The 18349-nt window shown below is 39.0% G+C and overlaps 1 protein-coding gene across 5 annotated transcripts; it reads right to left on the reverse strand.

The window, feature by feature from the left end:
* Positions 1-2699: 2699 nt before the first annotated feature.
* Positions 2700-16991, reverse strand: glsa (glutaminase a). 5 transcript variants are annotated; one of them, XM_077513047.1, is made up of 18 exons: positions 16637-16991; positions 13917-14007; positions 12664-12782; positions 10743-10872; positions 10604-10683; positions 10193-10356; positions 8739-8797; positions 8354-8386; positions 8020-8078; positions 7886-7952; positions 7581-7631; positions 7310-7486; positions 5449-5580; positions 5143-5235; positions 5005-5066; positions 4830-4906; positions 4686-4749; positions 2700-3811 (listed from the first exon to the last, which is right to left on the reverse strand). In XM_077513047.1, the coding sequence occupies exons 1-18, from the start codon at positions 16840-16842 to the stop codon at positions 3664-3666; spliced, it is 1812 nt and encodes a 603-aa protein (XP_077369173.1). In that variant the 5' UTR covers positions 16843-16991; the 3' UTR covers positions 2700-3663. The 5 variants fall into 5 exon arrangements, with proteins under 5 accessions (XP_077369173.1, XP_077369172.1, XP_077369175.1 ...); XM_077513046.1 differs by having other exon boundaries at positions 13917-14013; XM_077513049.1 differs by having other exon boundaries at positions 16603-16709.
* Positions 16992-18349: the final 1358 nt, after the last annotated feature.

Consider the following 18349-nt stretch of genomic DNA (forward strand, 5'->3'; position numbering starts at 1 on the left):
CCCCCCCCGCTCTGCGATTGGCTGGAGGGGTGTAACACTGTCTTTCCACAGATACGGCCCGCTGTTTACAAAACAAACACAAAATGGCAAAATCCAGGCTTGTCAGGACAAAATCACCACCAAAGATGAACATAAACACAGATGTGTAGACTGAGAGAAAGTTAAAGTGTGTACATCCTGTATTTAAAAAGTGCATTTTCCTGAGTGAATCCGGGAGACAGCCCCTTTTAAATGGATCAATAATGTACTTTTTAAATGTTCTATCGTGTTTAGCGCACTATTGCCCAGGCAAATAAAGGAATTTTATGGAAGTAAATCTGTGATAGCACAGATTTACGATAATTTATTCTAGTGTGGTGGCCGTAGTTGGCGAGCCAAGATGGCCGATCTTCTGCGCATGCGGGTCCAGGTGTCACCAATCGCGGCTTGACATGTATTCACCCACGGAACTTTAGGACGACGGAGAGTTCCGGGTGGGAATGTTTGTTTTGGCGGACTGAACGGAAATAGTTATGTCCTCTTTGCTTCCGTCGCGCTTAAAAGTAAACTGTGTCGTTACATTGAGCACTTTTGTCTCCGTGGTTTGACACTCCGCCTCCGACTCTCGTCACTGCTCGCTACAGTATTATACTATTCTATATGCACAAATGGTGCGGACGTGTAATTTCCCGGGCTGTACCAATCAAGCTGTTCCAGAATCTCCGTACACTTTGCACCGCTTTCCGACCACTGACATTGCCTCGAGGACTCTTTGGCTTCTTGCAATCGGCCGCAATGCGAACACGAAACTCTCGGAAATGAAAAAGCTTCGTGTGTGTGGTGCGCACTTCAGAGACGAAGATTATGTTGCCTCAATTCCAGGGCGGAGAAAGAAACATGTTTTGAAGAGTGCTGCTGTCCCTGCATCCCAGGTAAGAACAAAGGTGTATCGCCATGTTGACAAGAGAACGGGCCATCGTTGTGTTTTGCAAATCACTCAATGTCATAAAACCAATGGAGCTTCTACAAAACATAACCTTTTGTTTGTAGATTTTTATTGTTGGCAGCAAAATAAAATGGATGTGTGGATGATCCAATGTTTCTATGAGTAGTCCATGCCTCCAGACAGTATAGTTCATAGTGGCCAGTGTCATTTGGAAATCAGTCATAACACAGTATTCTGAAAGAAAACAATATTCTGATTTGTCAGAAAGACTGTGGATGTGGATTTATGTGAGTTGTGCTATAAAAATTGTGGAAGAATTGTGCAGAATATGTCACAGAGTTAGTATAAAGTAAAATGTACAATTTTATATAACAGTTTTTAAAACATGAATCTGTTTATATTCCATCTTCTAATCTACAATGCAGTTTTTATGTATTTATTTTTCTTAGATATGCACTCAGATATGCAATGGCAGCACAGTCTGAGCCCAGTATAGAAATAAAAGCTGAAGAAATTGACCAAGATATTTCTGGACTCCCTCAGGCAACCCCTCTGAATTCCAGATCTGACCATGAGTACTTGAGGATTGTTCTCACCAGCCCAGCGGAAATGGTTTCTCGAACAAAGCCATCAACATCTGGTACATACTTGGCCCTACCTCCGACATGGACACGGTCACAGGCAAGAACAAGTTTCCACCTTATTGTGCATGCAATTTGTCATAATATAAAGGTAATTTCACAAATTAAAAAAAATAAATATGATTAGACTCATTGGATCCACATAAATGTTGCCACAACTTGGCAGTACCACTTTACTTTGAATTGGACTTCACTGTATTCTTCGTCTTCATTCACAGTTAGGAAAGCCAAGCTCAGCAGTTAAATCTGAGACACTGGATACAAGCATATCCATAAAGGTACCTTGTGAAAGAGATGAGAGCACATTTCTTCCACTGAGCAGTGAATGCACATCCACGAGAACATCTGATGTGAGCGTTGCAGGCGCAGAAAATAAAGGTGACTGGTCTGAGAGGAAGTGGATTGTCAAGGAGTCTAAACTTATGGAACTGTTTGCCATTTGTCACACATGTGGTGCATCCATTACTGACAAGAAGATCACCAGCAGTGGATTCATGATCAAAATACAATGGACATGTTTCAATCACCATAAAGGAGTGTGGCAATCCTGTCCTTAGGTCCATGGAAGGCCTGAGAATTAACCTTGTATCTACAGCAGCCATTATTTTCACTGGAATGACACGGTTATGTATATTGCAGTAGGGTCTATTTTCTGTTCGTATCACTGCATCCAGCTGACAGACGCGCACTAATCAAGTTGTTTGGAAGTGTTTACCTAACGCGAGAGAGCTAATTGAGAACAGCGATTAGTATATAACTTTACAATTGTATAAGCTGCGGGGTGCATAATTCACCCACGGAACTTTAGGACGACGGAGAGTTCCGGGTGGGAATGTTTGTTTTGACGGACTGCTACAATAAATAATACAGACAGAATCCCAATCAACATAAGGATCACAATTTTAAGTTCTTGTTTAAATCACTTAAGTTTCCATTTTGGGTGCAAACTTGCTTATTAAATGGGAACATCTCTCCAAAGTGGACAAAGGCGTGGACATTTGTTTACCGAGGATTTTCTCTTCATGACCACCCCCCTAATCTTAACAGTTGCCGAGTTAGGCCCAAAATTATACATGAACTTTCCCCGCTCTCAAGACAGGAAGGGACGCTGAAAGCAGAGAGCTGCCAAAGTGTTTAAGTATAATAATTTAATGTGTGAGAACATTTTTGGAAATCAGTACATCCAGTCACAGCAGCAACAACTAACACAGGTGGGTATCAGTTCAAGTCCACGTGACCTTATGGTCTCCATAATATTGCAGTTATTGTGCTTCTACATTGTTTCCGTCTTGTTTTTAAACATCCAAAACATGTGACCATTTTCAAAAAGTTTTCTATTGAGCTTTTCAAATTTGGCCAACACCTTCCTGAGTTGTTTACAGGAGCAAGTTTCTCAAACGTGATACTTAACATGTGCTACAAATATGTAAAACTGTGACACAACGATAAATAAATAAATATCCAACACCTTGCATTTTAAGCGACTGGGTCAAAAACTATACTCTTATTAATTGTACCCTACTGGTACAACAAATTCTTGAAATTTGGCTCATTATCTTTACACCACGGTTTTCCCCCAGAATAAATAGCAAATAAGTACATTACGGGAATATAAACAGCAAAAACAATTTTAGTCTTAATATTTGGAATGACTTATTGGTCAAGGCTGAATCCACCACAGTGCTTACATGGTGAGCCACAATTGACCTATTTATACACACACCCACAACCACACAATAAGTTTCACTCTTAAATACACAAATACCGACACAAACACACTAAATGTTGGGAGACAATACATTCCACCACGTGGCGATGTTAACAAAGAGGTTTTTTCTACGACCTCTGTCTAAAACAAAATAGTGTACCAGCTGCCACTAAATGAAGCCAGCATTCAGATTTTGGCTGGTAACATCCTGCAAGAGACTACAAAAGTAAAGCTGATGGAATCTTACAGTAAAACCTCCACCTAAAACATACATAGAAAGTACTACCACACCAGCTAACAACATGATTTAAGAGATTTTTCTTAGATGCGAACATTTGCGGTCATCAGAACAATGTAACTAAGTATATATCGTGTTCACTCCAGATATATTACAGCATACTATCCAGGTTCTTCTCTGCATTCTCCTTTGTGGCGGGGCTCTCCGGAGGACTGTACAGATTGTGGTAATCACGCAGGATGGTGACCACGTCATGGTGGCCGAAGTGAACCGCTTCATCCATTGGTGTATTGCCCCACCTGCAACACAACAAGTGATTGGCTATTCATTGCATTTCCACTTTCACTGTCTGGGATCTTTGCTGAAAATACAAAACTTGTTATGAGTACTACCTTTAAAAAAAAAAAAAAAAAATCTGGACCCTTTGCTGAAAATAAAAATTGTTACGAGTACTACCTAAAAAAATAAAATCTGTTGTAAATCCAAAATTTATGAGTACTACCTTAATTTAATAAATAAATAAATAAATATATGTATGTGTGTGTGTGTATATATATATATATATATATATATATATATGAGCATTTTGTTGAAAATTCAAAACTTGTTACAAAGTACTACCTAAAAAAAAAATTCTTTTGTAAATCCAAAACTTATGAGTACTACCTTAATTTAATAAATAAATAAATGAGCATTTTGCTGAAAATTCAAAACTTGTTACGAGTACTACCTAAAAAAAAAAAAAAATCTTTTGAAAATCCAAAACTTGTTACAAAGTACCGCCTAAAAAATAAAATAAATAAATACAAAAAAATCTGGGCACTTTATTGAAAATCCAAAACTTTTTTACGAAGTACTACCTTAATTTAACAAATAAATACATAAAATATGTGCACTTTGTTGAAAATTCTACCGAAAAAAAATCTGTTGAAAATCCAAAACTTGTTACAAAGTATGACTTAAAAAAAAAGAGAAAAATATCCGGGTACTTTGTTGAAAATCCAAACCTGTTACAAGTACTCCCTTAAAAAACAAAAAAAAAACAAAAAAAACAAAAAAAAAAAAAAAAAAAATCTGTTGGAAGTCCAAACTTTGTTACGAGTCCTACCTAAAAATAAATAAATAAAAAATAGCAAAGAACCAAAGTTTGCGAATCACTGCTCCAGTAGTTACCTGTCTCTAGGGACTGAGTTGACCTTACAGGCCTCAAGTAAAAAGCGAACCACCTCAGTATGTCCTGAAACACAAACACATACTTTAAGATAACCGATAGTATTAAAGGTCTACGATGTGAGCCAAATGTTGTCAGAGCTTCACCTTCAGCTGCAGCCACATGCAGAGCCGTCCTGGAGTCGTAGTCTCTCTGCTCCATGTCCATGGAGGACAACGCAAACCTGCAGAGACAAAACACAGCCTGAGAGGGACGCAATATGGAGGACCCCATTACAATCCAGCTGTCATTTGTCTGTCCATTTCTGATATGAAGCTGTACCTCCTCAAGGCCGACACATCTCCGGTATAGGCAGCAAATAACAGATTGATCACAGACTTCACCTGAAAGAAGCCAAAGTGGCAAACTGAGTATCCGACAACATCAAATAAAAATGGATGTTTGGATGTCATCACTCACCCTCTGATCTCCTCCCTCCCTGCGAGGATCCAGTTTCTTTGCAAAGTGTCTCAGGTTATCATAGTTGTGAAAGTTGAAGAGGGAAACCAGGTCCTGCGACAAGACGACACCACATTGAGGCTTCGCGCTTGGTTGTAGGACGACAGAAAAAGGTGGCATGGCACAAGCTTGCCCATATTAAGTGAACTTTATTTGGCATTTGGAAGAAATGCCGAATAAAGTTGAGTTCAAAATAAACTTTAAATCTCTCCGTCTGTCTCTCTGCTGTCAAGAGGACATGTTTAGTAATCCAAGTTTCAAATGTACCGTGCAGAACTGGATTCCTCGCACACTGTTGCCCAGCTTGTCGAGAGGAGGAGACCAACACATGATGCCCATGACATTTGGAACGACAAGCAGGATCCCGCCAGAGACACCAGATTTAGCCGGGAGACCCACCTGAAACCATTTGGACAACATGTGAGATGTACAACATAATGTAGCAAACACTTTTCAAGTGTTTTCTCAAGGGGCGGGTGTCAAACTTAAGGCCGGGATTGATGATTGGTGGATGAACATGTTTTGCTTTGTTGTACAGTATTTGCCATGGAAGTTTCATGTGAAGGAGAGCCATTTAAAAAAAAAACATTTGAACATTGTGATGAAGGAAACCGTGTCTAATGTACAATTACAGCTGCAGCACAACACAAAAATATGGCAGCAGCATCCAATACATAGGCGTTAATTTGCTTCTAGCTTTTGTCTTCCATTTATGGATTTTTGTTTTTGTAAATTATCATACATTTTTAGACTTTTCCTTTCTGTCAAACTTCTCAGGGTAACTTTATCTCCTTTCTTCCTTTTTGGCAATTTTTTTTCCCTGCAATTTTTGCGACCAATTTTATGGCAATGTTCGAGATTTCTTCTTTTGTTTTTGTACATTTTATGGTTACGTTTTGTACATTTAATGGTTACATTATCTTTTCTGTGTTTTTTTTGGTTTTTGTATTCAATTATCTGACATTTTTGGCAATTTTATGGCCATTTTATGGTAATTTTCTGCTTTTCTGCTTCCTTTTTGGGCATTTTATGGTACATTTGTAGGTACATTTTAAAGCTTTTTCATCTAAATCTCATCTCTTTTTCTGACAACTTAAAAATTTGGACTCGACATTTTTTGAATATTTATTATTTTTGATGTAAAACATTAATTTTGACAATTTCAAATGCATTTTATGGTCATTTTCTGCTGTCTACTTTTGTTTTTGGACATTTTATGGTTACATTATCTTTTCTGGATTTTTTATTCAATTATCTGACATTTTTGGCAATTTCATGGACATTTTATGGTCATTTTTTGCTTTTCTGTTTCCTTTTTGGGCATTTTATGGTAACATTTTAGGTAATTTTTAAAGCTTTTTCATCTACCTCTCATTTCACTTTTATTCTGACTACTTAAAAATTTGGACTTTTGACATTTTTTTAAATATTAAATTCTTTTTTTTATCTAAATCATTAATTTTGACATTTTCAAATGCATTTTATGGTAATTTTCTGCTTCCTTTGTTTTTGTACATTTTATGGTTACTTTTGTACATTTTATGGTTACATTATCTTTTCTGGTGTTTTTTATTCAATTATCTGACATTTTTGGCAATTTCATGGTCATTTTACGGTAATTTTTAAATTATTTTTTAAAGCTTTTTCATCTACCTCTCGTCTCTCTTTTTCTGACAACTTAAAAATTTGGACTCTGGCTTTTTTTATTTTTATTTTTTTATTAAATCATTCATCCATCCATCCATTTTCTTAACCGCTTACTCGCGGGGGTGCTGGAGCATTTTAATTATTAATCTTTGTTATCAAAATTATTAATTCGTTTATACATACACACATACATATATATATATATATATATATATATATATATATATATATATATATATATATATATATATATATATATATATATAATAATAATAATAATAATAATTATTATTATTAAACAAATTTTTATCTAGATCCATAGGGAGCCACAGGAGAGGTACTCAAGGACCACATGTGGCCCCAGAGCCGCAGGTTGCAGACCCCTGCCCTAAGACACCCCGAGATAGAGCATAACAGTGGCCACTGGCCAGTGATGAAAATGAACTTGACACCCCCGCCCCAGCGGGAGACCGCGACTTACATGGAAAGCGAACTGTCCAGAGAAATCGTACATTCCGCACGAGTGCATCAGGCTGAGAGTGTTGCGCACGGCCTCGGGGCTCAGCACACGCTCTCCTGTGATGGGACAGAAGCCACCGTTGGCGAGGGTTGCTGCCATGACGCTGGCACTCTCACAGGTCACCTCAATGGAGCACAACTGGCAGCAAAAAAATAAAAAACAATCGCATTGTCAGCACGTCTGCAAGTCGTTGCTCGGGAGTGGGTGGGCGGGTTAGCTGCTCATCTTTTACCTGGAAGTAGAAGTCCAAGATGGATGTCATGTCTGTTCCTTCGGGAAAACACTGCAAGACAAAAAAAAAAAAAAAGTTAACGTGCGACATAGCACATCTCTGGGGTTGGAGGGAGGAAAAAAGATGAGCCACAAGTGGACAGTCGTCACATTAAAAATTTATTTAGGATGAATTTCACGTCACCTTACATCATGCGAGTCAAAAACTAGGCCTGGGGACCAGATCCAGCCCGCCTCACATCATGACCCACAAACATAAACAAAGCGTGTGCATTTATTGTTTCTTATCGAGGAGTTTGATCTGACCTTCTTTTCCTTCAGGTAGTAGCCGATGGCAAAGTTTCTGTCTCCGGACTCGCGCTCAGACTGGAACCTGGGACACAGACAACATTGATGAACTTCAACTTAAGCGCAGTTCAATATTGGCATGTTGAACTCACGTGGCGTTGCTGAAGCCGACATATTCGTTTCCCGCCAGTTTGTTCATGAAGTTCATGACCTGTCGTTATCACTCAAAAGTCATCAGGGTGTGGAAGGAGAGTAAGTGGTAACTTGACTTGAAAAAAAAATTGCTAATTTTTTTTTATTTTATTAAGCCAAAATTTGAGGAACAGAGGTGTGAGGTTCAGATATGCCACCACTTAAGTGGGGGAGTCAAGGTACCACTTACTTATCGTTCCATTTGTTGCACATGCAAGCGTTAACTTCTTTAAAAAAAAAAAAAAAAAAAGTGCTAGTAATCGTTATATGCCAGCTGTGGGTGATGATACTCACATAGTCAAACTTCTCAGCATTGCTGGCTCCTTGCTGTAACATATTCACAATTTTTTAGTCAGTCCTACTCCTACGTAATACAAGCCTCAACAGTATCTCACGTTAAAGCCATAAGTCACTTTTATATTGTACAGCAGGGGGCACTCTTGAGTGTGTAATTGAAGGTGACCTGATGTTTTGTGAGAATGTGAGTGTGCGCAGGCATAACATAGCGTCCGGGTTATGCTGCATTCCACCAAATCCCCTTTCAGCATGATTATACAACCTTAATCTGCCCGAGTGCACTAATCTCACGCTTCTGAAAACTTACCAAACTAACTCAATTTAAATCAACATTGGGTTAATAAAGATAGACTAGTTGACTTTTTGTTGTCTAGTACGTTACCTTGATGAGTGAAGTACAAACGATGGCGCCGGCGTTCACCATGGGGTTGTGTGGTTTGTCTGCGACACACAGTTCCAGATCGCATCAGATAAATCACATCTCTTACAGAAGTGACATTAAATTTGCAGATTTCAAAACAAATCAGCTCAAGCTCAATATAGAAAAACGGAAGTTGACCAATGACTGGTTGGTTGCGACACATAACCCACAAGTGTTGTTTTTATTTAAGTGACTGGTACTCAAGTGAAATCTCACCTAGGTGGCAAAATTCTGAGAATTTTCACACAAGTACAGTTGATTATGGAGAGCCCATTACCTAAAAGGGTTTAGCAAAAATGTGGTGGCTAGTCTTGAAAAGCTTGAAGGAAGATGCATTTTTATTTGCATGTGGAAGGGGACTTTCTTTGACCGCCAAAAACGTTTAATAACGATTAGTAAAATCATGATTATATGTCGCCATAAACGTTAAATGGCGTCAACTATGTCTACTAACTTTTTTTTTTTTTTTTTTTTAAATCAATGGGCAGTGCAATGTCTAAGTGCAGCGCTGCCTGGTCAGTGGGTTGTGGAATCAATAACACTCACTAAATATAGCCAGCAGATGGCAGCATTGTATCTCTTTTCAATTGGCTGACGGAATCAGATAAAATCGAACGTTTTCAATGATGATGTGGGTGATCAAAGCCTTTTTCAGATTAACGTTTGTTTTTGTTTTTTAATAATGTGGCAGTAAAAGAGTTAATAGGTTGAGTTGGGGAGTAATATTTGACTAAACATTCATGTTTTATCGTTGATGGAAAAAAATATCAATTATACAATAAAATAGATTGGCTTTGTTCTTTCTAGTTCTATGTAAATTCTACTTCCTAATCTGTTGGAATTCAATGTATATTTGTTCTTATTATTTTCTTTTTTTGTTTTGTTAATGCATGTTTTACCACAGTACAAATTCACGTGCACGTGAGAAGGTTAATGCGCAAAATAATAATTTAGGCTCAGGTATCCCACTTCCGATCACTGTTATATTATATCTGAGATCATTCTCAGACTGGGCCAAGTATTCTTTTTATTTTGAAAATTCCTCATGGAAATTTACCAGAACCTTTCCTGAAATGTAATCTTGTCTGACCACACCCACTCATCCATTTTCTATAGCGCTTATCCTCATTTGCTCCGCGCCTGAGTTCAAGCCTATCCCGACTGACTTTTGGCGAGAGGCGAGCTGCTCCCCGAAATGTTTTCCAGCCAATCGCGGGGCACATAAAGACGAACAACCATGCACACTCACATACATTCACACCTACGGACTATTTAGAGTCTCCATTGAAGCTAACATGCTCCACCGCGCTGCCCCCGTTGCAACCCCTCATCAATAATTCATCCCACCTCCAGAAACAGCTCCTCTTTCGGGCGGCCATGAAAGTCAGAGAGGCGTTGCTCGCATGCTTGCTCACCGTCGTCGTTCAAGAAGAGCTTGTTGAAGCGCAGGCCGCTGGGCTCTTTGCCGATGAATCGGTGCACATACTCGGTGCCGTGGTCGTGAACGGCGACGGCGTATTTCAGCGGCTTTACGCAAGACTGCAGGCAAAAGGGCACCTTGGTGTCACCGACCGTGTGCCTGCAACAATGACGCATAGAAATTGTAGCACGCAGTCATGAGCAGTTAGTTTGCTTTCAGTGTCGTACCACTTTGTGCCACAACATGGGAGGCAGCACTGAGCTATACTGGAAGAAGTGCAGCGTAATTAAGAGTTAGAGGAAAAAAGTATGAGCTCGTCTTTATCGTCTATTTCCTATCACTGGTGGGTCTGGGATATTCATTTTCCCAATCATTAATCCAGGGTTCACTGTAAATAAAATTGTACCTTTGACCGTCGACAGTGCACAGGGCGACGGCCCACAAGTCTGGGCTGAAGCGAGCAAGCTGGGGGATGTAGTCAGCCACCTGCAGGGAAATGTCTTTAAAACATATTCAAATGATTCCCACTCTGTACTTCCGCTCACCTGCCCTCCAGACATGTTCTTTGCATTGTCGTACAGCTCGTTCATGTGGCGGCAAAACGGTTGGAAGTCCGGGATGACAAATTTCTTCCGAAAGGCTTGTGTCAGCAGCACAATGTTGCTCTGCACACATCTGCACATAAAAAAACAAAACATACTGTATTAAAAGTAAACACATTGTGCTTTTTTTTCATAAATGTGACAGATGATGGTTTCATTACGGTCAACAATCAAGAATTATAACCCACTGTACACTTGTGGACTGTTTGTAGTGAGGGGGTGGTCCTATTCCATGCAAATGAGCCATTGCTAACCCCGCCCCCTACCAGGGTTATTATATTATTATTTGGATTTTTCATTTTAGTTGTGTTTTTATTCCATTTTGAGTTTTGTTTTTTAAATGTAGTTAGTTTTAATTAATTTTCAGGGTGGCCTGTTTGTTTTTTTTAATATTAGTTTTAGTTAAAAAAAAATGCTTAGTTTTAGTTTAGTTTTAGTTAGTTTCAGTATTAGTTTCCGTTTTTTTTTCTTTGTGTATTACTTGTGCGCAATATTTGATAAACACCATGGTCAAGTGAAAGAAGTAAAACATTTCTTACCTAGCATTTTAATCTTTATTTTATTTTGTTAAATTGTTTTTTGAATTTTAATTTTAGTTTTTTTCATTAGTTTTTGTTAAATTATTTTATGATTTTTTTTCTCCATTAGTTAATTAATTAATTTTAGTTTTTTTCCATTAATTTTTGTTAACTAAAATAACCTTACCACCTCACTAAGCCAATGCAAAGTAATGCTTTCATTTTATGACTAAGGGAAGAGTTAAGATCTAATTGTTGAGCCCCAACTCTTAAAGGGAAACTTTACTTATTTAGCCATTTAGTTAAACATTAATATTTTGCCTATAATAAATTTTATATTTTAATTATTTTTCATGTTCAATTAGTACCTTTAAAAACACATTTTGCAACTTGCTGTCGACTGAAAATGACATCACAAGGGCTCAGGTAACCAATCACAGCTCAGCTTGTGAATGTCACATGACCAAACCTAGAAAACAGGTGAGCTGTGATTGGTTACCTGAGCCCTTGTGATGTCATTTTCACTCGACAGCAAGTTGCAAAATGTGTTGTAAAAGGTACCAATTGTACGTGAAAAATAATGAAAGTGTCAAATTAATTACAGACAAAATATTAACTTTTTATTGCTATATAATGTGCTAAATAAGTGAAGTACCCCTTAAAAAAAATAAAAATAAAAAGCACACAATATCTTCTGTACTTCATAACCAAGCCACCAAAATTCACTTGACAAAGTGCGCGTCTCTCCCACCATATTGTCAAATAAGTCAAATTCTTTCTCAGTTCCAAGTTGATTCTGCCATTAAAAACAAAACAAGGCAGTGATGTGGAAGCGTCTCGGCTAGCTGGGATTTGTGTCTCTCTGGCATCGCTCAGTATAATCCCGGTAGCGTGGGATCCCTGTGGGGAAAACATGCAGCACTCCACCGGCTGCGCACGTGCGTCCTGCATGAGGCTAAGCTCTATAAATAAGCCCCGGACGGAAGACAACACAGTGGATCACAGCCATGAGCCGTCATCATGCTCTGCGGCTCAGCAAGCCAACATCGTCTGTCGGGCGTCGTCGTCATGCTTTATGCCGAACCTGATTTGCTGGAAAGTTAAACATTTCGCTGAGTGGACCGCTGGATCATTTGCATGATCTATGCTTGAAACCACTTTGCCAGATTACTCTGCCCTGAATGAGTAATGAGTATTTTTTCCCCCCACACCTGCTCTCAGCTTGCGTGCTACCTTCAGTCCAGTAAGAAGCAATCAACAATCACATTAGTGACAATGGATAAGGACTTAAGCTCCAATTGTCTTTCTTCAATATACAAGTCAGTCATGGTTATTTAAAAACATACTTCTTGAAGAGGTGTCGATCCAGGGCTCCATCTGAGGTTGTTTTCATGGTCACCTTCAGCATCTCCATACATTCTTTTAGCCGGGGGTCTCCTGTGCGAAGCCCTGTGGCTTTGAGAGCCTGTGGATGATGTTTGGATGAATAATCATGACTAAGTTTAAAAAAAAAAAAAAAAAAAAAAAAGTAAAGGACTTTTCTTGGTCAAGAGTTGCATTGCAAAGGGAAAGAAAATTTCCAGCAAATTTCAATGGGAAGTGACTTAAGATGGGGAATTTTGGAAATGTAATATCAAGCATAAATATAAACATTTTCCATTGTCATAAATAAGGATGTAACAATAAGCGCGATATCGGGATATTAAAACTGCCACAATATTGTCGTCGTCATGTTCACGATATTAAATGCAACACATCTGTTCAAAAAGTCAGGTTGAATTCCATTTGTGCAGTTCTAGCACCCTCTCGTGGCTAGTTTTTTAGTGCAGTTGAATTTTCATTTGGCATGTTTTGGCCATTCTCTATTTGAAATCCACGCTACAGATGAAGGGGGATGAAGGGGGTAATATGCTTGTGAATCGAGTCAATATGTGGAAGAACTCAATGTGTGTGTCAATTAACAACATAACATAATAATAACATACTAATAATAAAACAATAGTTTTTTACAATATTGTGATCCTTTTTTAAATCTTGCCAACCTCCCCACAATATTGTGATAATTATCGTATCGTGAGCTTCATATCGTGATAACATCATATCATCACATTTGGATATCGTTACATCCCTAGTCATAAACGGACATCCATGCAAAATTACATAAATAAAAAGCATGTAATTTCAACATATTTATTTTAAATAGAACAATCAAGTTTTAAATATTTTATTGAACAATTCATTCTTTCATTGAAGAACAAATGCATGAATGTTGGGTTAAATATTACACAACCCCCTAACCCAACACATAAGAAAATTTACAAAACTGCGCCCGCTCTCATTCAAATTACCAAAAGAATGCCATTCAAAATATGAAATGAGCGTCAACCTTTTCAGGCCAAGCCTCTACATTTTCACGAAAGCCTTTCAGGTAGGGGCTCGTCAACTGCACTTGCATGGAATCTGCTTGTTTTCATCAGGATTAATGCAGGATTATATTTCACTCAACTATTAATAGCCAACATTCAACGTTGTAAATTCCTGGCTTTAAAATCCCATTGAAATTTTCCAACAGAATTTTGCAACCCTTGTTAGGACTCACTGTTGTGAATTTGTGTGCTGGGATTTTCTCTTGGCCTTCGGCGATGGTGTAGAAGAGCAAGTCCTCCAGGCTGGGCAGAATGCCTGCCTTCCTTCTCCTGCATGAGACACACAGACGGACGGCTGAGATGGGGAACCTCACAAACCCACTGAGAAATATATCACAAGTTGAGTTAGATCATGTGCACCAAAATGTTATTGCTTGACTACCAGCCAGGGAGTGTCAGCGATTCTCATCGTGTTGTTTGCACAGTTTTCCAATCAATCTCAAGCAGAGTCTGCATCAGTGCAGCAGTTGCTATTGGGGCGTGATGTTTGAAGGTCAAATCAAAGTGACACAAAATAGTGATTTGAGAAATGTCCCCACAGAAGATCCGGACCTGGCTGGTAGTCGCAGCAGCAAAGCGAGTTAGTTAGGTCAGGAGGACGCTCAGCTATGATTCAAATCGACATCTGATTGGGATTTGCACAAAGCTGTCTGCCCAAAGGCTGCTGGAGTGCATCATGGGAGTCAAATCAGTGTGCCGGGAGAAGCAAAAGCTGGACACTTTCAGACATTTTTCCTTCCGGGGTGTAGAAAATAATGACAAACGAATACAGAGGACGAGAGAAAAGAAGGAGTGGTTGGGAAGGGTGGATGAGGTGGTCAAGGTAAAGGAGACAAGCAGCTTCTAAAAGTAAGGAAGAGATGGGGTGGTTGGAGGGGGCTACTTCTACTGATGGAAAACACACCAAAAGTCAAATTAAAGTAGAAAGATACTTACAAAGCAAAGCAAGCAGATCAACATAAGGAAGAGAATGTGCAGAAAACATTAATGAATTTGTGACCATGAACAATACAACAGCTGCCATTTACAGATATTTATGTAACATAAAATACTTTGTTCTTGCTCTTATTTAAGTATCTTTTTCACAGCTGTCATAAGATACTGTGACGGAAAATAAAAGAGCAAAAAAATCGCGTTTGATACTTCTGTGGAACTTTATAGCAGCAGCATCCATCTATTAGTCATCCTCCACAAACTAGAAAGGAACCTGCTAACAAACAGATGGGCAAACGGACATCAACACAACACTACATTTTTTTTTATTTTTTTCGTTGTTTACAGTTAAGCCATGCAATGCATTCCCCGGGTGACATTCATGCTACAAAAAGTCACTGCAAAATTATTAAAACAGCAAATCTAATCATGCCTATCAAAGACTTTTGCACAATCCTGTATATTGACAGAATTCATTCATCTTACATCACTTAATGCCTAAATGTATTTTTGTTTCTGTCCGACATCACATCAAGCAACCTTATTTCCCTAATGAGGCTTGTGTTAAGGTTAAAGGTGGAACATCTGCAACATCTGGACAGTCAAGACTCATTAGCACTTTTACAGCTCAGCTGCTCTAAATCCAAGTGAGGGAAACTGCACTGGTTGGTGGTGGTGCGCTCATGACAAACGGGCCTTCAGTGGGAGACATCCGCCTGGCAGCAACTGAGAAATCAATCTGGGAGTGACTCATCCGCTGCTGAATGTCATGACTGAAGACCTGAAGGGCTGGGCAGTGCGCCAGCAAGCAGATTTTGCTTTGTGGAAAAATTACGGAGGTGAGGAAATCCAACAGCCATTGTTAACGCCACATTGGCAAGATCAGTGATTCTAACAATGTGGTACAAATACTGCCAGTAGTATGTGAAAATCAGTAACTAAACCAAAGGTTCAGGGTTTCAGTATCAGGAGTTTTCTGTATTTTCCTACAAGTAAAAATATTCTAAATGTAAGTAAATATTTTTTCAGTGGTTTGCAAATATATTATTAAATTCACTTTTTGGGAAGAAAATGCTTGCCTTGTTTTTTTTTTAGGAACAGGCAAAGTTGATGTGGGTCATTGTCTCAAACTGCCTATTTTTTCCATTTATGAATGAAGGTACGTACTACAGAACAGTAGTATGAAAGAGATAATAGAAGCAGTAATGTGAAGTTTAAAATGCCTGCAAGCAACTTCAGTGACTTGACAGCTTGAAAGGGAGACTGGCAAATAAATTCTAGCTTTACCGTTATGCCTCTGGTGTCAAAGTTATTGTGAATCTAATGTGAAGGCGTCTTACACATAATGTACCACATGTGATTATTGTTTGTGGTCTCCTATGTTGATCACAAACCAGAACACTGATATTACAACATACCTGCAGCACAATGTCCAGTTGAATCGAAAAAAAAAAAAAAAATAGAAAATAGGCATAGAAATGTTGAATTGACATTCCATTTATTATATATGCAAAGTAAAAAATAAAAAATAACAAATAAAAAATAAAAGTGTTTTTTTTTCTTAAAACGCAGTACAAAAATTATTTTTTATTTTATTTATTTAATGGGGGGTAGGGGGAGCTGAAACGGATTAATAACATTTTCTTTCATTTTTACTCAAGATACCTGAAAATTCTACTTCAGCACAGTAACTATTTGTGCTTGGTTACTTTCCATCACTTCTCCAGCAGTCTGAAGCTACATGTAGCTAACAACTACCTCTAAACGTTTCGAGAGGCCTTGCTAATACAGTAGCTGTACAGTAACTATAAGAATTGTGAGCTAACTAACACACTTTCCCCATAGACACGTTACTACAATCATAAATTCATATTTCACATGAAATTACATAAAATCATGCCTTCCCCCCAGTGAAGTTGTGCGTACCTGGCTAGCATCAGACGCGCATCGCTTCACTCACTTGTCTGTTGAAGAATCTGTGGTGGCCTCATCGTGTCCGTCTGCTTTGGAACAAAAGCCTCTGGCGGCGTGCTGCTGTGTCGCCGTGGCCGGAGAGCGGCTCCAGTAGCCGGCTGCAGCTGGAGCGTGGGCTCCGCCTGCCAAATGTCGCTTCAGCTGCCTCTGAAATATCTCCTTGAGCAGTGACGTTGGCCGTAAATGGAACATTTCAATCTCGTCCACAAAGCGTAAAGAGCAAACAAATGAATGATCCCGAGGAGTGAAGTGCGTTCCCAGGAATAACACCGATAAGTAATGGAGTAAACGAGTAACGGGCTCCAGGCGAATGGACAACCAGTTCTCTTCAACCTAATTAGAATAAACACGGATTTTGATTGGTTCTTGGAAAATGCTGTATTCGCAATACGATTGGTCAATTTAGCCGTCAATCATCTGAGCATTTCCTTTAATTTACTCGGATGAATTAATGAAAAGCTGAATATTTGGGATGTAATTATTTATTATTCTAATTAAAACGATTGCTTTTAATACAATTGTTAGGCATATGTACCGAATTTGAGATGCGATTCAGGTAGTGCCGTGCCACGTGTAGTGCACAACATGTGCATGTGATCCTGATCAGACGGACACAAATCCAGCATTGTGTACAACAGCACCACCTGCTGGTAAGACACCGTTTAGACATTTTGGGCTATATTTTAAGTGGTCATATAAATAGCTTCTGCCAAACGTGCATTCCCACAGCAACGATATTTCTGGATACATGAATCATCAAATTTTGCTTTCGCACAAAATTTGCTACACTTGGTTTAACTGCCCGTTATACTATTCTCTCTTATATTAACATGAATGCTTTCCTAGCAGGTTACAAATCTCTGCCAATAATCCGTGTATGGATACTAATTAATTAATATCTGACAGTAGTGTTGCTAATTTTAGCGCCTGAATAATGCTTGATGCGAAAATTGTCAAGAAAGCTGCCACTTTTCTCACCTCCCAAAGTTCATTATTGTGCAAAAATTCCCTCCACATGGAATCACATCTTTTCTACACCCACACATTCTGTAAAGCTTTCAAAGTGAGGGTGATGGGTGCGCTCTGCAGATCCCTCCCACGTAGCTTAGTGGCTGGCTACCGCCCACCATCAGGACCGTGGAGCCGCCCACTTCTAACCATTGCCACGGCAACCCATCATCATCATCATCATCATCATCATCGGTGACTTGAGCTGGAGGAGGACAGGGAGGAGGACATGGAGGGGAGGGGTGGCCGCGCAGAACAGGGCTGCCACTGAACAGCAGCGGGCGTAGGCGTTCATGAGCTGAGCGATTCTCCAGAGCAGTCTGCTGTGTGCGTGTGCGCGCGAGAAAAAGATGGGAACTATGTGAAACAGAACCTGCGTCAGAGTGAGTCATCAGCTAGTTTCACAATGTCTTGATATGACGTGAATGCAAATAGCCGACACGGGGATTCAACCACATGATCACTTTCGGTGGGGTCGAGGTGATTTTGTGACCTGGCTGGGCTTCTGTAGCATGTGTTGTGCATATTTCAAATATGTGTCAAATTCATTGAAGTTCAGGGGTCACAAACAGCCTAGTAAAATGTCAAGTGGGCCAGCAATCACAGCAGATAATGTACATAATATACAATAAGTTAGTGTGTATACAATACTGTATTCATAGACTAATCTTCAAAATTAATGAACAAACAA

This window comes from Festucalex cinctus, chromosome 2, assembly GCF_051991245.1.
Source record: "Festucalex cinctus isolate MCC-2025b chromosome 2, RoL_Fcin_1.0, whole genome shotgun sequence".
In the NCBI taxonomy this organism is placed as follows: domain Eukaryota; kingdom Metazoa; phylum Chordata; class Actinopteri; order Syngnathiformes; family Syngnathidae; genus Festucalex; species Festucalex cinctus.

Bases quoted from the DNA above. Each gene is read 5' to 3' on its own strand.
- glsa (XM_077513046.1), bottom strand. From the start codon at position 16,842: ATGTTCCATTTACGGCCAACGTCACTGCTCAAGGAGATATTTCAGAGG. The intron at 12,783-13,916 runs GTGAGTCCTAAC...CATCATCCACAG, and splicing joins CAGCACACAAATTCACAACA to GCTCTCAAAGCCACAGGGCT. The intron at 10,684-10,742 runs GTGAGCGGAAGT...ATTTCCCTGCAG, and splicing joins AGAACATGTCTGGAGGGCAG to GTGGCTGACTACATCCCCCA.